The sequence below is a fragment of the Brugia malayi genome (assembly GCF_000002995.4).
Source record: "Brugia malayi strain FR3 genome assembly, contig: Bm_v4_Chr3_scaffold_001, whole genome shotgun sequence".
NCBI classification, from domain to species: Eukaryota; Metazoa; Nematoda; class Chromadorea; order Rhabditida; family Onchocercidae; genus Brugia; species Brugia malayi.
In genome coordinates, this window is record NW_025062477.1 from 13,825,742 (window position 1) to 13,851,091 (window position 25,350).

Sequence of the window (25,350 nt, forward strand, 5' to 3'; positions counted from 1 at the left end):
AAATTATTTAATTTTGAAATTATACTTAATCAAATTTAAATAGTTAAATAATTTAAATCATTTTTTTATTGTTTATTTTAAATAATTTGAATATTTTTTTTTTTTAATTTTTCATTAAATAAAAAATTTATAGTATATAAAATGTTTTAAAATATTATTTATAAATTTAAGAAAGCATTTTGCTATGTTCATATAAACTTTTTTTTCTCTTTTTTTTTTTTTTTTCATTATTTGACATTTTAATAATAAAATTTAGTATTGCAATTTATTCAATTAATTTTATATAAAATTTTAATTTTAATTTCTTTATGCACTTTGAAAGATATTTGAAAAAATTTCCATTTTAGCACTTTATTAAATTATCATTTTATTTGCTTTTTTATATTACTATTAGTATTTTTTTCCATTTTTTTTTTTTTTAACATTTCAAATTTTTAAAATTTGCTTCTTTTTTTATAAAATTTAAAATTATATTAAATTAATTTTTTCTTTTCATTTCATTTTCGTATTTTTTTCTTTTACCTTTACACAAATATACATTTTATATTGTATCTTTCATTTTAGGTAATTCGAGGTAAAAGAAGTGAAAAAGAAGGAGAAAATCTCGGGAAGAATAAAAAAAAAAAAGTGAAATTCTAATAATATTATTGAAATTTTAAAATTTATTATATTCTCTCATTAAAACTAAATTTTTTTATAAATAAAATTTCAAGAAAAAAAAAAAAAAAAAATTGCATAAAAAGTAAAGAAACTTTAACAATTTAAAAGAGAAAAAAAAAAAAGAAAAAACGGAAATAATATTTCGTTTTTTTTTTTTTTTTTAAAAAAAGAAAAAAGTGAAAGTACCGCCTTCTTCTTCATCTTCTTCACTTCCTCATTTTTGCCTTAATTTTACAATCGGATATTTGCTCTATTGGCTATTCTTGGCTCTAATTATTTGGCTACTAAGCCTAAGCCTAGCAAATGGAACATTTGTTGGCCAAGAAAAAAAATGCTATCTATCATAGCAAATGATTGAAATTTAATCAATCATTTGAAATTGTTCAGTGATAATAATTATTTCATCGATGAAAAATTTTTGGAAAAAAAAAAAATAATTAAAATTTTTATTAGTAATTCAATTCTTTCATTGATATTATTGCAAATTTGTAAAATATTAATTAAAATAATTCGATATTTACATTACAATAATACGAAATTATTATTTATTTGCAATTGCAATTATTAAAAAAATTTCAAATTTTCTAAATATTTGAAATCTTTCAAAAAAAGAAAAAAGTTTTTCTTTTTATTTTTTTTCTAAATAAAAACATAAAAATTATTAAACAAACTATTTTTTTTAAAATATTTTTGGCTGATTAATTGTATGAATATTTTGCATAAATTCCAACTAACTAATTATTTCTCATCGATATTATCACTGTTTCATTCGAATGAATTCGAAATTTTTGATTGCTTCGAATTTGACAAATATTACGACGAAGTGTTATTACATTTGAAAAAGTGAACTAAATTGAAAATTGTTGATTTCAAATTGAAATCAAATTAATTCTAATCTAATCAAAACTGATCTATTTAAACTGATCTATATTCTACTACTTTTTTTGACTGAATTGAATTGAATTGAACTGAATTGAAGTGTGTACATTTCAAATTCGAATTGAACTGAGAAAAAAAAAAAAAAAAAAACTAATATTTTGTGATAATTTTCTGGACGAAATGCTAAACGATACTATTAGCAAATATTTGAATTATTAATCTGAATTTTTTCAAAAAAGAAAAAAACAAAATTATAATTTATTACAAATTGGAATTGAATGCATACAATGACGAAAATTATTCGATTATATTTACTTTTTTTGCTACTGTATATTACAATTTGCAATGTTTTAAGCATTGATTTAAATGCACCTGGAGGTCAGTCAATAAATTTAAATTTAATAATTAATATTAAATTATTATATCTTTTATAAATTAGAAATTAAGTTAAATTAATAAATATATTTATTAGTATTATTATTATTTGTAAAAATTAAGTGTAAAATGTTAATTAATTTTTTTAGTCGTTTTTTTTTTTTATTAATTTTTGAGCAAATTTAGTTAAAATTAATTAATTGTTGTAATTATAATTAATTGCCATAATTATTATAAAAAATTTTTAAACGCAAAAAAAAAAATTTTGTAATTATATTATCATTTTTTTTTTTTTTAAATAAAAATAATTGAAATGATATTTTGTTTCGTTTTTTATCAAGCATAAATTCTTTTTTTTTTCGTATGTGTATTATTTATTATTTAGATTAATAATCTTTAAGCATAATCAATCGTTGGCTATTTATTTAAATTTAAATTTGAAATTAAATTATAATTTTTTATGAGTAATTGAATTTTTTTTAACAAAAAAATTTTGCATTTCAATTTATTTCTTCCAATTTGAAATCTTTCAGATTAATTTCTTTTTTTTTTTTTTTTTGTATACTTTTTTACTCTTTAAGAAAAAAATGAGAAACTGTGTTTGTTCTTTTTTTTTTTTAAATTTGTCATTGAAATAAAATGAAATCAAACTGATATAATAAATAGAAGAGGGAGAGAGAGAGAGAGAGAGAGAGGGAAAGAAAGAAAAGGAAAGAATGATTAAAGAATTTTTGCTAATTTTTTGATAATTTAAAGCTAAAACAATAAGTTTTAGCTTGTATAAAATTTTTTTTTTAAAAAAAAGAAAGCATACAGTGTGGAATATTTTAAATGATAATTAATGATAAATGATTAGATAACATTTACGTGAAAAACGTGAAAAACGCTGATATTTTGCGTAGTTTTTACGTGAAATGTGTTTATATTTTTTTAATAAATTAGCAATATTACATTTTATTATAAAATATTGTTGTAACAAAAACATAAACAAATAATTATTTTACAATTTTCTTTCTTCTTTTAGATAAAAATTTCTACGAAGAATTTATTTTAAATTTAAGAATTAAATTTAATTTTTAAATTTAAAATATTATTGGATGAAAAAAATTTCCAGCAAACTAAGGTAAAATTAAAGAGAAAGAATGAAAAATGATTAGTGGAAATGAAAAAAAAAAAAAAAAAAGTACTACTTTACTCTTTTATTAAATGATTTTACTTTTTATTTTTCGAAAAAAAAATTTTTTTTTCCAATCAATAAATTTTGTTGGAAAGAAAAAAAATAAAACAAAAAATTTTTTCTTTTACTTTTTTTTTTTCCTCAACAAATTCATCTTTATTTTTTTATTTTTTTTATAAAAAAAAACTAGCAATTTTCTTTTTTTTTCTTTGTTACTTCGTTTTTTTGTTTTTTTTAAATTTGTTTAAATAAAATTTTCTTTTCTTTTCGTTTTTATTAAATATAAAATATTTTAATATTAATACATTTAAAATTATAAGAAATAATGCATTTGTACTATTTTCTTTTTTTTTTGAAGAAAAAAAAAAGTGAAAAAGTTTTTTATCAATTAATAATCTAACTGAAACAATTTTAAAAATATTTCTAACTATTTTTTCTTTTTTTTTTTTTTTTTAAATTTATTTTTCTTTTCTAACCTCTCTGAAACACAAATACATTTCGTTTTTTTTTCTTTAGAAAAAGAACATAAATTAATGAAAAGTGAAGATGGAGGAAAAAAAAGTAATAAAAGTTTTTCTAAAGTAATAAATTATTTTAATCTTTTGAGAGAGAAAAAGATGGAAGTGAAAATTGTAGAGAGAAAAATATAAATGAATGAATTAAATAAATAAAGAAATTTAAAAAAAACAAAAAACAAAAAACAAAAACAAAGAATTGAATTTAAAAAAATCAAATGAAATAGACATCTTTTTTTTTTTATAAAATTTAAAAAAAAATTTAATTAATCATAAAATGATAAATAATTTGATTAAAATAAACAAACAAAAAAATTACTTATGTAAATGAGAAAACAAAAAATTTTATTGAATGATAATTTTTTGTGATAAGAATGAAATTTTTGTTATTCATTGTTTTTTGTTTTTAATTTAAATTTTTTATGTGTAAAAGTGATTTTGATAATTTTTGAAATTTTTGATTATTATCAATGATAACATTGCCAAGCATTGTTTCATAGAAATTATTATATCGTTGTAATTTTGATTATTTCTCTCATATTTATTTAACTCTTTTTTTTCTCTTTTGAATTTATCAATAGCAAAAAAATTTTGTTACTGATAAACTTTCACAAAAATTATTTTAGTGATAAAATTATTTGACAAATAATTTTATCACATAAATGACATATCACTTTCGTTATTAAATTGGTATGATCAGTATATCTGTAGTAATTCCCAATTTATTTACCCACTGCTTCCCAGTTTATTTACCCATTTTTCCCCTATTCATTTACCCATTAATTATATATTGTTTTTACATTCATTAAATAGGATAATATTGATAAATTATAAACAATATGCTAATTAAAATATCACTTATCACTGATAAATAATCCATCGAGTAATTGCAGCACTTTTTTTTTTCCAATCCAATTTGAATAAATTAGTTTTATTTAATTTTTCATTTTTTTATTAATGTAATTTAAATAAAAGTTAACTTTTAATGAATTTTTTTTTGTTTGAGAAAGTTTTTTTGTTTTTTTGGTAAAAGATAAATTACTTTGATTTGTTTGTTCTTTTTTTTGTTTTTTTTCGTGGAATTGAAATGAAAAGAAAAAAAAAATAAGGTAAACAATAAGATCAAAAGATTAAGAAGGGGCAAAAATTTTTTCACTTAAACTTAAACGATTTGCCAATTTTTTTTTTTGTTTTTGTTTTTTTTTTTTTTTTGAAAAATTTAGTGAAAAATTAAAAATAGATTTTTTCATTATTTCATTTATGAAAAAAAGCATTGAAATAAATTTAGAAATTTTTTTAATAAAATAAAAATTATTCTATTCTAAAAGTAAACTAAATTATTTGCATTTTTTTTAAATCCAAAAAATCAATTTTGAAACCATTTTTTTTTTTTTTTTTTTAGAGCAAAAAAACAATTTAAAGTATTTAAATGTTTCAGTATGGAATTTTGAATAGTGATATTAATTAATGATAAATGATAATATCTTGAACAAATATTTCATATCTTATTTTACACAAATTTTAAATTAGTTTACAAATTAATTATATCAATCAATTACTTTACTTATTGCTGCACTAATTAATCGTTCAATTATTAATTTATTTCAATTTATTAATTCAATTATTAATTTGTAATCTAACAAAAAAATAATTTTATTAATGTTTTTTTGCGAAATATTTCAAATTTAGCTTTTAAAATTTTTTAAACCCTCAATATATTATAAAATTCTCTTACAGTAAAATTGATTGTAGACGGTGAAGCAAATTTTAAAAAAATTGAAAAAATATAAATTTAAAATTGAAAATTAATATTTGACCAAATCAATTATGTAATTATAGGGAATTAGTTGCTAAGAGAAATTATTGATAAATGCTAATAATTTTTAGTTGGTTGATTACAAATCAATTACTGATAAATTGATAAAATTTTATGTCAACGATAAATTAGTGATCAGTGCTGATAAGCACTGATAATTACTGATAAAGGTAAAAATAAAAGCACAAATTGGCTATATTAATTGATTTTTTTTTTTTTAATAAACTCTTTCGTTTTTGCTTCATCTCATTTTCCTTTATCATCATTATCATTCTTTTATCATTGACCTTTAACCTATCTAAAGTACTGTCTAGCTAAATTAGCAAAAAAAAAAGAAATGAAATGGCATATGCAAATTGTATGAATGCAAAAACGAGAAAAAATAATTGAAAAATGAAAATAAAAAAAATTGAAATACCATTTTTTTATAAGAATAATTGTTATTTTCCTCTTCCTTCAATTCTTTTCTTCTTTTTTTTAATTTTTTCAAAATATTTTTTAAATCATTAAACGATATGAGCTTTTTTTTTCTGCTATTAAAGATAATATTTTGGTTTTTAAATTAATAAAATGATTGATTAGAGAGAAAAAAGTAGATTAATGATATGATTAGATAAGAAATTGAATTAGCAAATGAATTGAATTGAATATTAGCGAATGAAATTGATAAAATTGAAAAATTAATGAAAAAAAAAAAGAAAATAAATTATGAAATTACATTAAAATTAGAATAAAAATAGAATTTCAGAAAGATGAAATGAATTTATAATTTAATTATAATCACAAATATAAAATGATTTGGTGATAAAACAAAATGCAATTAAAAGATGGAATAACTGATTGATTGATTGATCGATCGATTGATCGATTGATCGATTGAGTGAGTGATTAGTGATAGATTAATTAGCTGCAAAATTAATATTTATATATGTATAACTTTAATATTTTTTATATGTATTTTAATAATTTTTATGCTTTTTTTATATTCTTTTTTTAATATTTCTTTTCTTAATAATATTTTTTTAATATTTTTAATATTTAATATTTTTTTATTACTTCTTTTTATAAGTATAACTTATCCAGAAAGAGTAAAATAAAAGAAAGTAAAAAAAAAAAATAACGGATTAATTTGAAATATTCACAAAACATTTATTCTGCCAATAATTCGTTTTTTTTGTTTTTTTCCTTATTTTATAATAATTCAAAATGAAATTTGTTTAAAAAAAAAAATTTGCGAATTAATTTTTTTCAACTATTTATGAGTTATTATTTTAATTTAATCTTTCATTATGTATATATACATATTCTATGTTATAAGTTCTTAGCTCAATTTTTTATTTTTATTTTTTCAATTTTTAATTTTAACTTAAATATTTTATTTTATAATAATTTATGCTTTATCATAATTTTGTTAATTTTTATATTATAATAGTTTTTTTTTTTTTCATTCTAATTTTCCTCCATTTTTTTTTAAAATATTTAACAAATAATAACTAATGATTAAAATAAATTCATAGACAAATAATATTTTGTCATTTCTGCCATTTTTTTTTTTTTTTTAATTTCTTAGATTTAATTTAAATTTTTTATTCAATCTAATCTATCATAAATTATTTTCATAAAAAAAAGAAATGGTTTCTACATGAAAGAAAATTGTTTTTTGATTTATTATTTGAAATTTGTTTTTTTTTTTTGGAACCAATTTCAAATAATCAAAAATAAAATGGTTGAAATCAAATTAAATTTAAACAAAAAGAATGAAAAATTTAAAAAGCTATCATTTCAATTTTTTCTTTTTTACAATTTAAATACACACATTATTTCAAATAATTTCACTATTTTCTTCATTTTTCTTTTCTCAAAATTTTTTTCTTTTTTTTTTTTGAATAAATAACATTCGATTGTAAAATTTATCCCCTGGGATTATTTCAAATTTAACATTTATGTAAATTTCAATCATAGAAATATCCATTTTTCTTCTTTTTCTAATTTTTTTTTTTTTTTTTTAACTTTCTCTAAAAAGCTAATACAATAACAAATATATGCATATTAGCTGTCATTGTGTAATTGCAGATATAAAATTACTAATACAATAAGTCATTACTAATACAATAAGTCAAATAGTAAGTGAATAACCTATTGTTAAAATAACAAAAAGACAAATAATTCATTAAAATTGAATAAAAAAAAATCATACATACAGGTGATAAGTTATCATTTCAAAAATTGATTTTTATTTTCATATAAAATTTAAAAAATTTCATATTGATGTAATTATTGATATAAATTTGAAATTAATATATTTCATCTAGTTGTTTGCTACATTGTTTGTGATTAGCAAAGAAATGATTGATCTACTGATTGATTTATTGATTGATTTATTGATTTTTTTTTTGCTTTGCTCATCAGAAATTTGCATTTTTTTTTTTTTTTTACTACAAATAAATCCCAATGGGCATTTTTTACGCGAAATGCCAAACATTTTATAGTCAAAAAATTTTTTAAATGCCATAAAAAGATGAATTGCATATGGCATATGGGAGAGATTATTTGTTTGAGCATAAAATAATCTATGAAAAATTATTGAAATAGCAATAAAATTGCTATTTTATGAGGGAAATGCTAAAATTTTTGATGATAATTTGATAATATCAAAAATATCAATTTTTATTGAATTTTAAATTTAATATATAAATTTATAGAATTATTTTTTTTTTTTTTTTTATTTTAAATGAAAAAAAAAAAAAAATAAATAAAAAAATTATTTTTTTTTTTAATAATATTTGAATTTTTAATTTATTTTTTTTTGTTTGTTTATTTTAAATGAAAAAAAATCACTAAAAAATAAGAATAAACAAAAATTACTTTTTTTTTTTAATAATATTTATTTGTAATTAATAATATTTTTTTTTGTTTATTTTAAATGAAAAAAATCATAAAAAATAAGAATAAACAAAAATTACTCTTTTTTTTTTAATAAAATATTTGAATTTTGTAAATTAAAAATAATAATAATTCCATTGATACTATCATTTTTATCTTTCATTTTTGTTTTCTTTAACTCTAAAATTTTTCGTTTCAATAAAAATAGTTTTTTTTTTTTTTTTTTTAATTCATATTCTTTCATATATCCTTGTAGTAATATAAACAAAAATTCATTTTTTTTGTGTTTGTTTACAGTAAAATTCATTTTTTCTTTTTTTTTTTTTTTTTTTTGAAATTATTTGTGTTAAAAATTGTTTATTATGGTATTAAATTATGTTTTTCAGAAATAAAAAATAAAAATTGAAATCAGAATTGTCCTAAAAATATCAAATTATTGTCCTAAGAATCATAATTAATCAAAAATTTTAATTTCAATTCCAAATAAATCATTTCTTGAAGCACGTTTAATAAATACAGTAAAAAATAAAAAAGTAAATATTGAGAGGTTAAATTCAATCAGTTATTTCAAATAATTCATTACTAAGCTAAATAATTTAAATTTTAATATATTTCAAAAATTATTTAAATTCTAATTCGACTAGTTTTCATGCACTTGAATTCTTAATTTCTATTTCATTTTTTTTTTTTTTGATAACTTTAATTATATTTAACTGATAAGATGAGTAATTAATTGTTTAATTTATTTTTTACGATAAGAATTAATGAATTCATTCAAATAGCATTGTTATAATGCTATTTCTTCTAAACCTTTTGATATTTTAATAAAAAAAAATTTTTTTTTACATTTAAACAATAGTTTAATTTTTTCAATTTTTTATTTAAAAACTGTTATAATATAAATTAATGCTTTCTTCTAACTTTTTACTTAAAGCATTTACAAATGAAATTTGTTTAATTATAATATTTGAATTATAAACTTTCAAAATTTTAACTTTAAACAAATTATACTTTCAAAATTTTCAATATATTTCATTTTATTGTTGCTAATCATATTTAATTTATATTAGCAAATAATATCAAATTAATAGCGAATAAAAATGAATAAAATGCTTAGCAAATAACATTTAAAATTCTATAAATTACAATTTATTTTGAAAAATTTTAGTACAAATTAATAAATAATTCAAAGATTTTAGAAGCTAATAGATTTTTCTTTAAACTAAAATGGTTAATTTAAAAAAAAAAATTAAAAAAAGACATTGTAAAAGTCTAATGTAAATTTTATTTATGTTTTTTATAATTTTGAGATTCTGAATCTGATATCGATCTTTTGGTGCCAGTAAAAAGTTTATTAAATGAACGTGTTGAGCTTTACAAAGCTAAAGGTCTCGATGGTTTTCCTGCCGTTGGAATTAAGGTTAGTTTTTTTAAAAAAAAAAATTGTAGATTTTTATGTTTGTATGAATAAACATTGTTTGTTTGTTTGTTTATTTTTTTGTAATTAAAAAGGTTTAAAAATTCTTGCAATGATAAATGAAAAAAAAAAAGAAAAAAAAATTGTATTTGTTGCAAATGAAACAAAATGTACGTTTGAAATACTTTAAAAAGAAGCAACAAACAAACAAACAAACAAACAAAAACAATAAAATAAAACGAAAATGAAACAAACAAACAAACAAAAACAATAAAATAAAACAAAAAAGATTCTTTCATACTTTAATTAATTAATTAATGATAAGATTAATTGATAGAAAAAAAAAATTAATATTACAAAATAGGAAAAATAAATTTTGTTTATCATATCTCATTTTAATAAAAAAAATTTTTGCAGCGTGGTGTTGAAATTGTTGTACCATATCGACAATATCTACCACGAAAATTTTTCCGGAATTTTGCATTTACAGCAGTAATTCGACCGGATGATCGTCAAGGAGGATATTTATTTGCTGTTGTTAATCCGCTTGATACGGTTGTTGATCTCGGTGTTTTGGTTGAATCAGCCGGTTTGAACATTTTAAATTTTATTTTTCAATTGAAAATTTTTATCAACAAAGAAAAATTCTTAGCAATAATTTGAAATATTTATTTTTTTTAGTACAAATAAATTAGTAATATAATTTTTGTTAAAATAAATATTATTCGAGTTGATTTTGATTTTTTTTTTTTTTAATTTGAATAATTATTAATTTTATTTTTTTTATTTTTTAATAAAATTATTTTGCTTTTAAAAAAAAACTAAATTTTTTTTTCAATTTTTTAAGGTGACAATCAAACAAATATTACATTACTTTACACGGATTCAAGCAAAGAAACCGATACCAAAGCGTTAGCATCATTTTTGGTACCTGAATTTACCAAAGATTGGGTGAAATTTGCATTGGAAATTCAGGAAGATAATGTCGTATTGTATTTTCGATGTATACGGTTTGCAACCAGACAAGTAATTCCGTTTTTCTTCTTTTTTTCCGGTTCAAAATTTATTGATTTTCCGGTTTTATATATGTCATTGGTGTTAATTTATTCATTTCAATATTATATTATTAAGATTTTAGTCTTTTTCTTTGAAACTTATACTATTAGTATTATTATTAAAATACAATTTGTTTGTATTTTTACGTAATTAAATAATTGAAATTAATTAAACAAAAATTTTATTCATCGTATTTAAATCAAAAACAAAAAACTTTAATTTAATTTATTCCCAAAATTCATTTCATTAATTTTCATTAATCAAAAATTTTTTGTGAAAAATAAATTATTAAAATAAGTTTTATCTCAAAAAAAAAAAAAAAAAATAAAATAAATTACAAATAACTAAATAATTGAAATTAATAAAACAAAAATTTTTTTCATCGTATTTAAATCAAAAACAAAAAACTTTAATTTAATTTATTCCCAAAATTCATTTCATTAATTTTCATTAATCAAAAATTTTTTGTGAAAAATAAATTATTAAAACAAGTTTTATCTCAAAAAAAGAAAATAAACTAAATTATAAATAAATATCAAATTTACAATATGTTACTTTTATAAAAAAAAAAAAAATAATACTAAATAAATAAAAAGAAATAAATAGAAAAAAAGTTGTTAAAAATGACAATTGTAGGAAATTTAAAATTTAAAACTTTTTAATTTTTATTTTCTTTTTTTTAAAAAAAATGTTTTTTCTTTTTTCTAGGTTAAACGAAAACCAGTTCAGCTTGTAATGGACGATGCTCATAAATTATATATTGCAAGCGCTGGGCCAATTCTACGAAAAGAATTTGAGGTATGTTTAATTTTTGAAGTATTCAAAAATCATTATTTATTATATATGGTGGTAATTTTTCATTATCATGATTCGTTTTCATTTTGTTATCGTAATTCTTTGATCTATTCTCTCTCCTCTCTCTCTCTCTCTCTCCCATTCCCTCTCTCTTTGCTATTTTTTATCAAAATTTTTTAATCTTTTTTTTTCAAATTATCACTTTTTTTCATTTCCTTTTTTATCATACTTTTTCATCTGTTTCTGTTCTTTTTTTTTTTTTTTGTTGTTGTTAAATAATTTTTGATTAGTATTTTTTGTTTTCTTTTTACAACGATTTTTCCTTTTTTGTTTGTTTCATCCATTTTTATTTTAATTTTTTTTCCCATCATTTTTCGCTTTTTTTCCGTTTTTTTTTTTTCCGTTTTTTTCCGTTTTTTTTTTTTTTTTTTTTTGTGAAAATGCATCAAATATAATGCATAATAATTGCTAATAATGCAATTTGCTATCTCAAAAATTCCATTCTATTTTGTATTTGAAAAATAAAAAAATTGAAAAGTAAAAATTTATTCTAAAACATTTCTTCAAAAAGTGTTTTTTAATGTTATTTTAACTTTTATCATTTCTAGCTGATATCATTTCGATTATCGAAATTAACAAGTTGACAAATATTTTTAATGAAATCCGGAAATTATTTCTGGTGTTACCTTAACAATTTGGCAAATATTTTTGATTAAATCCGGAAATTATTTCTGGTGTTATCTTAACAATTTGGCAAATATTTTTAATGATATCCGGAAATTAGTTCTAGTGTTATCCTAACAGTTTAACAAATATTTTAAATGAAATCCGGAAATTATTTGTAAAATTGTAAAGGTTGAAAATTAGCTTTGCAAATTTTTCGGTTTTTTGTCATTCATCAAATGAAAATGTAAGGAATTTGTTCTTTTTTTTTTCAGATGAACAAGAACGAACTAGCCGAAGTAGCTTTTTTGAAAAAAATAAAAAAAAAAAATAAAAAAAAGAAAAACCGTGGAAACAAAATATTTCCCTATGGAATAACAATTTTGACATTTGACAAAAGTATTGATCAAATTTTGTTTTTTCTTTTTTTTTTTCTGTGCAAAGAAAAAATTTCTTTATGGCTTTAGATTTTTTTTTAAATTCTGATTTTACCATGCAAAAAAAAATAAACCAAACAAAAAATTGAATTATTGGTAAAATTAAATTAAATTAAATTAAGAGAAAAATGAAAGTGAGAAATGATTTGTAGTATTTGTTAGTTAGTGTGAGTCAAATGATTGCTTAATTTAAATTTGTATTCAATTTCAATAAATTATAAAATTTAGTTATTTATAGTATTTTAATTTAATTCGTAATTTTTGAAGACAATAATTTTAATTTAATATATAAGCAAACTTTTAGCGGCAAATTGAAACAAAAAAGGCAAAAGAAAAAAGAGAAAAAAAAAATTTCAAATTCTGTTTAATTTTTGTAATTCTTGAAAAATTAGCTGCTTTAAACTAGCTTACATTGTCAAACAAAGACAAATGATCACCGATTGAAAAATGTTTCCAATGAACTTTTAACAAAAATTTGCTAAAGAAAACAAAATTTAGTCACTACTTGAAAATTTGAAAATTTCAACTTTTCGTTTATTTTCATTTTTAACCTTCATTTTTAAGCTTAAGTTTTACTTTTCTAAATTTAATTCCGTTCATTTAAGATAATAACAATTAATATTAGTAAGAATAAATTCTATTTTAGTCGTACTGATTTCAGATTTTGCTCAATTTTGCTTAGCTATCTGAAATAATTCTTTTTTTTTTAAAAAAATTGAAGAGTCCCAGTACTTTAATTATCTCAAAATTTTTTAATTAAAAAATTAGCAAAAAAAAAAACAGAAAAAAAAAAGAAATTACTTGAAGTGCTTTTTTTTCATTTTCATTGTTCAAATTAAAATGGATTAATTTAGGAATAATTTTAGTTTGATTTTAAACAAATTTTAATTAATTCTCATAAATAAATTATATCCTATTAATGAATAATGCAAACAAAAGTACCAATAATAAGAAATGAATTAAAATTTAAATTAAAATTTATGTTGAAAAATCATCTCTTACTATAAATAAAAGATAAACAAAAATTGGCTAATTAAAAATTTTCAAATTTCAATTATTAATTTTTTTAGCTGGCAATTATTAACCAATCTTCCTGTGTTGGCTTTTTTGTTGTTTGCTTTCTTAGATTTTTCAAATTTTAAATTTTCACTTTCAAATTAGCAATAATTTTTATTTTCCTTTTTCTCGCATAAAGAAAAAATAAAATTACAAATTAACTTATTTTCTTGTCTGATAAAATTTTACAGTAACATTTTTTGCTTTTTGTACACAACAAATGTATACAAAAGTAGAAAAAAATAAATAAATAAACAAAAATTTTTTATTTCTTTGTTTCTTCACCGTAATACTATTAATACAAATTAATTTTTTAATAGAAAGAAACAAAAAAAAAAAAAGGCGAAAATGAAATAATTTATGCTATTACTTTCGTTTTTCATTTTTTTTTCACTTTTTTTGTTTCTCTCTCTTCCTCTCTCTCTCTCTCTCTTTCTCTTTCTTTCTCATCATTACCTTCTTTTTTACCTTTGTTTTTTTTTTTTTTCAACTGAATAGATAAAATTCATTTTCTCTCTGTCTTTTTCTCTTTCTCTTTCTTTCTCATTTCTTTGTTACTCCAAATGTTTATCATTTACTACTACCATTATCATTTATTACTATCATTATCATTTACTACTATTATTATCACTTACTACCATTATTATCATTTATTACTATCATTATCATTGTTACTATCATTATCATTTACTACTACCATTACCATCGTTACTATCATTATCATTTACTACTATCATTATCATTGTTACTATCATTATCATTTACTACTATTATTATCACTTACTACTATCATTGTCATTGTTACTATCATTATCATTTACTACTATTATCATCACTTACTACTATTATTATCATTTATTACTATCATTATCATTTACTACTATTATTATCACTTAATACCATTATTATCATTTATTACTATCATTATCATTTACTACTATTATTATCACTTAATACCATTATTATCATTTATTACTATCATTATCATTTACTACTATTATTATCACTTAATACCATTATTATCATTTATTACTATCATTATCATTTACTACTATTATTATCACTTAATACCATTATTATCATTTATTACTATCATTATCATTTACTACTATTATTATCACTTAATACCATTATTATCATTTATTACTATCATTATCATTTACTACTATTATTATCACTTAATACCATTATTATCATTTATTACTATCATTATCATTTACTACTATTATTATCACTTAATACCATTATTATCATTTATTACTATCATTATCATTTACTACTATTATTATCACTTAATACCATTATTATCATTTATTACTATCATTATCATTTACTACTATTATTATCACTTAATACCATTATTATCATTTATTACTATCATTATCATTTACTACTATTATTATCACTTAATACCATTATTATCATTTATTACTATCATTATCATTTACTACTATTATTATCACTTAATACCATTATTATCATTTATTACTATTATTATTGTCACTAAATCTTATTATCATTAGAGCTATAATTTATAAAAAAAGAAGGAAACACCTGCAAATATTAATTTTTTTTCTCTTTTCGAGAAATTTTTTTTTATATTATTTCCATTTTACAAATAGTCTCACTGCTATTATTTGCTTGTTAATATATTTTTATAATCAAAAAAATATGCAAATTTCCTTTTAATTATCTTATCCTTTTCTCCCTCTCTCTCCCTCTCTCTCTCACTCTCTCTCTCTCTGCACTTTTATCTCTTTCTCAATTTTTCTCTTTCTTTTTTTTTAAAAAAAGGAACAGTATATATACATATGAAAAATTCATTCCAACATTTCAATATTTCTTTTTAGCATATAGTATTATTATTAAAATTGAGTATTAGTAACAATTTTATTTAATAATTTTTTCCAAATTTTAATTTTCGGAAATAAATTAAATAAATATTTTTTTTTTGCTTTGTTATATTTTTCAAATTTTAATTTTAGAAAAACTTTTGTTTATTACCTTTTTTAGAAAAAAACTTCAATTTTAATAAGTTTATTACTTATTATATTTTTAATTTCTCACCATTTTTCAATTTTCAAATGATTGTAAAATTTATTCATTAAATTTTTCACATTAGAAAGGAATTTTATTTACATTTTTATTTAGTTAATATTTTAATTTGAATAATTTCATTTTAATTTTAAATTTAAAATGAATTTAGCATTTGAATGTAGTTTAGAATAACTTCGAAATTTTTCAAATTCTATTTCACAAAATCATTATATCATTATCCACTTTTTTTTTTGTAACATTTTTATGATTTTTTTTTCTTTCATTAAAATTTGAATATTTGAATTTTCAAATATTCTCTCACTAACAGAGGGAGAGAGAGAGAGGGGGAGAGAAAAAAGAAAGAGAGTTTAATCTTTTGATGTTATTGTCTTACAGCGAGTTTTAAAAAATTTGTGAAAAGAACGAAAATCCTAAAAAGAAATTTATTTCATCTATTCTTCTACTCCGAAATGCTTTCGGCTAAATTACGGATTTAAAATTCCTCGAAAATTTCTTTTTCCGTATCCTTTTTTTTCTATTTTCCGTATACGACTAAAAGTGTTTGCTTCGTTCCGGAAAATTTTGTTTTTATTTGTTTATTTTTTTTTTTTTCATTTCAATTATTACTGTTTATAGCTAAAAAATTTTTCATATTTAGTCATATCTTATCAATTTGAATTCAGAAAAAGAGAGAGAGAGGTAATAAGAAAGAGAGAAAGAGAAAGAGAGAGAGAGAGAGAGAGAGAGAGAAATGCATTTATCGAATTTGTAATCATTTAAATCGGTCATTGATATTTTGTTTAGTAATTAAACTGAGAACTAATTACAAGTAATTATTTAAAATTTTAATATGATTTAAAAGCTTAATTCACTACAATTTAGTATTGTTTATTTATTAGTAATTATTCATTATTATTATTATTATCATTATTATTATTACTATTATTATTAGCCTACATTACAGTCTATTAATAATAACAATTTGAAATCATTAATCAGAACTTAAGTCTAATTTATTTTAAGTTAATATTTTCTAATAATAAATGACAGTTTAATTATCTGCTAATTAATTAATTAAATTTGATAACACTAATAAATTAGGTTTAAAACTGGGTCAAATCATCAATAAACTTTAATTAGAACTTAAATTAAATGTTAAATTGAAAGATTAATTTGCTGTAAACACGGATATGCACATGCGTATACATGCATCACATACACATACATCACATACACATACATCACATACACATGCATACACATACACACATACATATGTATATTTAAAATTTTGTAATTTTTTTATAATTTTAACGAAAAAGTGGCTAAATGATTTTAGCGGTAATCGTTAATCAACCAATTGTCAATTCTTTTTTCTACATACAAATGTATGTATTTGTGTATGTATGTATGTGTGTGTACATACATACATACATATAAATGTCTGTGCACTGACATGTTATCCATTGTTCGGATCTTTTTAAAGTTTTTTTTTTCTTTTTTTTTTTTCATTTAAAATTTCAAAAAAAAAAAAAAATCCAACCCATTATTTAAAGGAAAAAATTGATAAAAATTTTTCAATTTTTTTTTTTTAATTTTTTATTTTTGCAAATTATTAGCAATTAGAATTTACTGTATTTTTTTTTTTTGTCGTTTTTATTGCATATACAATGAAATTTTTAAATTTGTTTGAAATTTAATTTGTTGCAAATTTTAAGAAAAATTTTTTCTTGAAATTTGCTTTAGAAAAAAAAAAGTTTGATTAAATTATTCTACCATAATTTTTTAAGAAATTATTTTATGCATCAAAAAAAAAAAAAAAATAAATAAATAAATATTAGTATTATTTAAAAAAATAAAATAAAAATTTGTGATTTTTTTTTTAATTCTTAGCAATTAGAATTTGTCGTATATAAAATATTTATTGAAAAGAATGAAGTGAAATATTTGCTGATGTTAAATTTTTATAAAACTTCGATCATATCGAGAATGACAATTTAACATTTCTTTTTTTAGACATTTTCCTTTTATGCAATTTATTTTTGCAATGAAAAATTACAATATTTAAATTAAATGCATAAGTTTGGATTAAATTGAAATAATATCAAAAAAATTTATTCAATGAATGAATTTAACTAAGCAAAATATTTGCTAAATATTTTTTCGAAAAGATTAGCAAGAAAATATTTTAATAAATAATGCTGGAATAAAATTTTGGCATAATTATTATTTTGTTTTAATTAAGAAAATTAAAATTTATTAAATCAATTGTGGAAAATTTTCTTTTTCATTCAATTATTTAACAAATAGCAATGATAGCAATTTTCATCTGAAAAAATAAAAATAAAAAAGAAAAGCCATTATCTAAACTTCAAAATTATGAAAGCGCTTTTTAAAAATTAATTGAAAACAAAAATGACAATATATTATGTTTTTATTTCAATACAGAATAATTCATTCTGTCTCAAATTTGTTCCAAAAATATTTGATATACTTTTTTTTTTTTTAAAATTCAATCAGTATATAACTGAAGTTTTTTAATTATTTACAATTGTTATCGTTCTTCCAGAACTTTTTCTTTTAGTATTTTATATAAATATAATTAAAAATAATAAAGTAATAATAAATAATAATAATAAAATAATTAATTTTGGTTTAAAATGCTATCAAATTATTTAACTAAAAATGCTTATTTATAATTTTATTCACGAATAGATTTAGTGTAAATATAATAAAGTAATAATAAATAATAATAATAATAATAATAATAATAATAATAATAATAATAATAATAATAAATAATTAATTTTGGTTTAAAATGCTATCAAATTATTTAACTAAAAATGCTTATTTATAATTTTATTCACGAATAGATTTAGTGTAAATATAATAAAGTAATAATAAATAATAATAATAATAATAATAATAATAATAATAATAATAATAATAATAATAATAATAATAAAATAATTAATTTTGGTTTAAAATGCTATCAAATTATTTAACTAAAAATGCTTATTTATAATTTTATTCACGAATAGATTTAGTGTAAATATAATAAAGTAATAATAAATAATAATAATAATAATAATAATAATAATAATAATAATAATAATAATAATAATAAAATAATTAATTTTGGTTTAAAATGCTATCAAATTATTTAACTAAAAATGCTTATTTATAATTTTATTCACGAATAGATTTAGTGTAAATATCATTGCATAATTTTACAATGCAATCAAAATTATTCAATTATAATTATAATTATGAAAAAATATTTATTAAGAAGTAATTAGCTTATTAAAAAGATTGTCAATTGATTTATCAAAATTTTTCATTTATATTTTTCTCATTTTTTCCAGTTAACATATTTCTTCAATTTATTATTTACAATTGACATTGTCAACATGAGTAACTGTCAGCAGATAAGGCTTAATCGTACATTAATCTTAGCAACATAAAGCTTATCACATCTTATCATATGATATCAGTTCATTCATTTTAATCACTCTAATCTTTAAAGAATAAACATCAACAAAAGATATTAGTAAACAAGAGAATTTAAAAAAAAAAAAAACAACGAAAAAAAATAAAAAAAGAAATGTTTAAAGTTCGAAAATAAAAAGATTAATTTAAAAACAACAACTTATGCTTATTTTGCTTAGCTTATAATTATGATATATTTAATAATTTATTCACTCTTCTTTTCAACATTTTATTATTATTACTTTTGTAATAATTTGATTAATTTTTTGTTGGAAACAGATTTTTTCCTATTTCATTAGCAAAATTACCAATATAATAGCTTGAAAAATATGTTATTTCTTCTAAAATATGTGTCTGTCTCAATGTGATAATTTAAATATGCAAATATATGTTAAAATTAATGAAAAAATGATGTTATTTTTTAAAAATTAAAGAATGATATAATATTTTTTACATAATTAAAAATATACAAAATAAAAAACGAAATGAATATTCACCAATATTTAGTTATATTAAAGTTTTTCTCCATTTTTTTATAAAATTTCCTAAGTTTTTCCTTTTCCCATTTTTTTTTTTTTTTTTTGTTTGTACAAAAATTTTTCCTTTGTTTTAATTTTTATGAAAGATTAAATTATTATTTTCGACAGTGAATTTTTGAACTTTTAATTTTTCTATGAATTACTCTTTTATATTCTTTTTTAATTTATCAAACTATGATGGCCTAATCAAGTTATTCATATAATTTCAGTTTATTTTATGCATATTAACTTATAAATATTGAATTTGATGAAATAAACATAATAATTTTAATTTTGGATTGCAAAAAAATTTTTCAATCAAAAAATTTTTAACTGAAAAATAAAAATGAAATAAAAAAAAAAAGAAATAAATAAATAAAAACAAAGAAAAGAAAAAGAGGAAAAAAAAGTGTGCGAAAATTTTGAAAGAAAGAAAAAAAGATTCGATAACACCATGAGCATAGTCCGCTATGCAACGGTCTCTTCCCATTCCTTTATTATATATTTTTTTAATTAATTTTTTTTTGAATTTATAAAAAAACAAAATGAAATGAAATGAAAAAAAAAGCGAAAGAAAGAAAAAACATATACGATTGAAATATTCGCTTTTTTAATTTCAGTTTTTTTTCTTTTTTGCATTTTTTTTGGGTCTTTTACATTACTCATTGATTGTTATCTAACTTAGAATCTGTCACTGTCATCACAAAAACTCGTTAATATTTCAAATTTTTAAATTTTAGAAAAAAAACGAAAGAGTGAGAGAGAGAGAAAAAAGAGGAAATATATAAATTTTGGTATCTAAATTTTTTCTTTTTTAAAAAGTTTAAAAGTTGCTTTTTTTTTTTTTTGTGCTGAAGAAATTTACCTTTTGATGATACATAACATAAGGAACTGTATTAATCAAAATATGGAAAGATATTTAATTTTTCATTTTTTTGATATTACTAATTTTTCCTTATCAAATTTTGAACAATGTAAGGAAATCTTTATTTTTTCTCCTTTTTTTTTCTCTCTCTCCCTTTCTCTCTCTCTCTCTCTCTCTTTCATTTTAGTTATTATCTTAGCATTTATCAGTTAAAAATGAAAAATTTTTGTTCACAAATAGATTAAATTTATTTTGGAAAAGTAAAATTTTGTAAGATGAAACTTTCAATTTGTTTGCGCTGATAATTTCTTCTTTCTTTTTTTTTTTCTCTTCGTTTTCGTCGTAATTTTAGAAATTTAAACTGATAGTATTAAGTATGTTGGATTTATCTTTAAATTTTGTTTACATACAAATGTAAAAATGTTTACTCTAATCTTTAAAAATGCTAAAATGTTTATATTAGCTGCAAAAATATTAAAAAAAAAAAAGAAAAAAATATTAACACCTGAGGAAATACATTTCAAAAGCATTTTAACACCTAAAAAAATTGAAATGAGTAGCATCTGTTTAAAAAATTGTAATAGCTATTGAAAGTTTCATAATTTATTTTCAGCCAAAATGAATGTAATATTTCTCGCAATTTTTTTTTTTTTTTTATAATTTTTTTTTTTTAAATTAAGTTCAAATTTCCATGCTAATTCTAAATAATTTTTATAATTGGTAGCAATTAAATTCATTTTTTCCTTCCTTTGGAAATTTTAAATAATGAAAGTTATAAAGTATTAATCTATTATTTGCTATATAATTAATTGTTGTTTAAGTCTTTTTAATTTTATAAAAAAAAAAAAAAAAAAAACTTTCTAATTTTTTTGTGAATGTTATAAAAATATTTCAATTTTATTTATTAATAATTTTTATTTTTGTTTGTATAAGATCGATTATCTAATATATAAATTGGCAATAAATTAATTCTTTGTTAAAATCTAAATTTAAATTTTTTCTCTCTCAAATTTTATTTAATAATATTATATTATATAAAACAAAAGTAACCACTGTGTAATTTTTACAAGTTTTAAGCAAAAATTTTATCAGAGAAATTTTTCTAATAGTACAAATAAACTTTTTAATATTAATAAATTTAATTCTATTTGAAAAGTACTTTTTATTTTTATTTTAATCACAAATTTTATTAGTTTTTTTTTTTTTTATTTATTTTGATGAAAAAGTGAAATAGAATAAAAATGGGAAAAAAAAATGAAAATTTCGAACTGCAAACTGAAAAAAAAAATGAAAAAAATTACTTAAAAAAATAAGTTTGAGTCTTTTTAAATTAAAAACTTAAATACTAATAATGGGCAAGATAATACAAAAATGAAATAACAATTTTTACAAATTAAAATATTAATTACAAATTTATTGTAATTTCGAATTGTTTTAAATTTAAAATATAATTCCAAAATTATATATGTGCATTCATATAAGTATTACAGCCGAAGATGCAATTTTTTATTGTAAAATTTATTAATCTTTAACTCTTTTCCTTTTAATTCGAATTAACAAAATTTGAAATCCAATTTATCTAATTTTAGCTCCCTTTTTTCTTCTCTTTTCTTTTTTACTTAATATTTTAAAGAAGTAAAAAAATCAAAAATTTCTATGGCAAATTTAATTCCTAAAATATTCATATAGCATATTTTTTTTTCAAATTTGTGCTATTTTCATTTGCTTTTTAGGCAATAAATATTCATTTGAACTATCAGCAATGTATTTTAGTGAAAAATTAAATTTGCTAACAATTTTTTAGCCAATGAATTGAGCGAGAAAAAAAAGACAATTAAATTAGTTGAGCCTAGCTAGGCTTCTTTGTTTTAACTAGGCTTTTTTGTTTCTTATTTTTAATTTATTTATTACTTATTCTAATGCCATCTATTAATTAACTACTTTTTACTCATTAAAATTTCTTCTTATCTAATTGTTTTAGCTTTATTTGGCACTTTTTAAAAGAATATTTAGTTTTAATGAAAAATTTTGATAGGAATGAGCCCTTTTTTTTTTAATTTGATTTTATAAAAAATTTCAAAATTATTGTTGAATAAAAGAGAATTGATTATTGATTTCATTTTTTTTTTCACAAATTCTGATTTAAGATTTAAAAAAAAAACTACTACTACTACCACTAATTTTTTGATTTTTCCAAGAAATTAAATTGCTAAATTGGAATTCCTTACTGTTCCTATTTTCTAAATAATACTTGAAGCTAATCTTACAATAAATTATTGAAACAAATGTCACATTCTCAAATTTAGAGTAATAAAATATTTTGAATGAAATATGAATTGGAAAAATAATAAAATGAAAGTTTAAGATTTGAAGATTTATTTGAAAATATATTTTATCCTTTTCTTCATTTTATCATTCTAATTGCTTCCATTAAGCAAATTTTCCTATACTTTCAATTATTTTTCAAACAATATTTGGCAGCTTTCTTTTAACAAAAGAAAGAAAAAAAAAACGATTAAAATATTTAAGTTTAACAAATAATTTCAAAGTATTAATTCAATTCAATTTTTCTATTATTATAAATTGAAATATTGATCAAATTAAAATATGATCAAAATTTTTAAGAAATTTTAGAACAAATTGCAAAATGCAAAATGAAATAATTTATGATTTTTCTTTTTTTTCAAAAAAAAAAAAAAAAAAAGAACAATTGTAGAATTCAAAATCAAACGATTTATGGATTTATTAAATTTGAATTATGATTATTTGATATTTTGGAAAAGTCGTATTGTAATCCGGAAAAGTTAATATCGGATGTTTAATGATTATATTAATCGATTATAGATCAATTAATTCTGTGCAACGAATTATATTTTTACATTTAAATGATAGCATTTAAAAGTTTATAGAAATATATTTTGTATAATTTATGGCATTTGAATTGTTTTCTATTTTAGAGAATTTTCATAAATATTTGGTAAATAATAATAAATAACAAAGGAATTTCATTTTTTTATTGACAATAATGGGTTTTATGTAAATTTTATGATATTTGAATATATCATTCATAGATAATAATTTGTATCATTTGAATGAATGTTGAGAGAAATTTATTATTTACAAGAAATTCCGATAAACAAAATGCAAAATAAACAAAGTGATCAAAAACAAACAAACAATTACTAATTAAGTGATAAAATAGCAAATTAATTAATTAAGTATATATGTATTTTTTTGAAAAATATATTGTGAAAGAGGTAAAAACTATTTCTAATTATATTCTATATTTTTAAAAAATTTTTTGAAATGTATTAAATTTTTTTGATCAAATATACTTCTTATATGTTTAAATTTAAAATCACTTATAAACATAAACATTTTTTCTGATTTATTATTATAATTTCTGTTTTGTTCAAAAAATAGAAAATAATAATAAATGAAAAAATGCAAGAATTTATGCTTATTTCAGTTAAAAATTCTTTAAATAATTTTAGATAATATTTGAGTTAGAATTTAAAAATTTTTTTGAATACTTTGTTTTAAATAAGAAAAACGACCGATTTGAGCTGAAACTAAACAAAAAATATTTTTCTCCTCCAAAACTTTTTTTTTTATCATAGTTTTATTTCATTACAAATCTGTTTTAAGTTCATTTTAAGAAAATTTTTGGTCGATAAGAAATTCTTCAAAGGTGGAAAATTTTTATTTAATATATTTGGTTAAAGATCAAATTATATTGCGTATTTTTTCTATTTGCCTTTTTTGAAATTAACTTTTCTTTTTCCTTCAAAATTTTTAATTAGTATCTGACTAATTAATACAATTAAGTAATTAATTAATTCATCGTTCAATCAACAAAGAAAATTATACTTTAATTTCCAACTTATTTTTTTAATTGGTTCAAAAATGTGGAAAATGGAAGAAATGCAAAAGCAAAAGCAAAAAGCAAAAAGAAAAAAAAAAAAAAAGGAAAACGGATAATTAATTTAAATTAATTTTATTGCCTAAAATAATGTATCGTTTGATCTATAAAACTGAAACATATTGCTTCAATTTTTGGTGTTTATAATAGCAAACAGAAAAAAAAACAAAAACAAAAAAAAAAAATGATTGCTTAAATGTTTAATGCTACAAATAAGTAACATAAAAGTTTTAAATTTTAATTTTTACTAATTATTTTTTCACATTTTCTCTTTCCTTCTTTCTCTCCCTCTCTCTCTCTCTCTCTCTCTTTCTCTCTCTCTTTTTTTTTGGTTCTTTTCTGAAACAATAAATTGAAATAATGATGTCGTTAAAAGTTGTTTCAAATGCTTCAAATTAAACCTATATCATCGATCTTATTCATTCAGGATATCTTAAACTTTTCTCCAAAACATTTCTAAAAATATCAAACAAAAAAAAGGAGAGAGAGAGAGAGAGAGAGAGAAAGAGAAAGAGAAAAAAAACACAGTTTTTGTAATTAAACGAAGATAACATCTTAACATCATCGTAGTTTCATTTTTTTTTTTTAAAAAAAAGAAAATCCCATATGTTTAAATTTTTTTTTTAATGGTATAAGTATTATATACATATGTGTATGTGTATAAATGTATATAAAGGTTAAAATTTCCTTCTAATTATCATTTGCATTTAGTATTTTTACAATTTCAAAAATTCTTTTTTTGGATATAAATTTTGTTTAGTTATTTTAATGTAAAAATATTTTTTGAACA

General features: G+C 18.5%; 1 protein-coding gene across 1 annotated transcript; it reads left to right on the forward strand.

Annotated features, from left to right (window-relative positions):
• Window positions 1-1,817: 1,817 nt before the first annotated feature.
• Window positions 1,818-12,703, forward strand: Bm11680 (Uncharacterized protein; the record flags this gene model as incomplete). Its single annotated transcript, XM_043081111.1, has 6 exons — window positions 1,818-1,917; window positions 9,616-9,725; window positions 10,140-10,311; window positions 10,570-10,748; window positions 11,487-11,576; window positions 12,512-12,703. The coding sequence occupies 6 exons, from the start codon at window positions 1,818-1,820 to the stop codon at window positions 12,701-12,703; spliced, it is 843 nt and encodes a 280-aa protein (XP_042937045.1).
• Window positions 12,704-25,350: the final 12,647 nt, after the last annotated feature.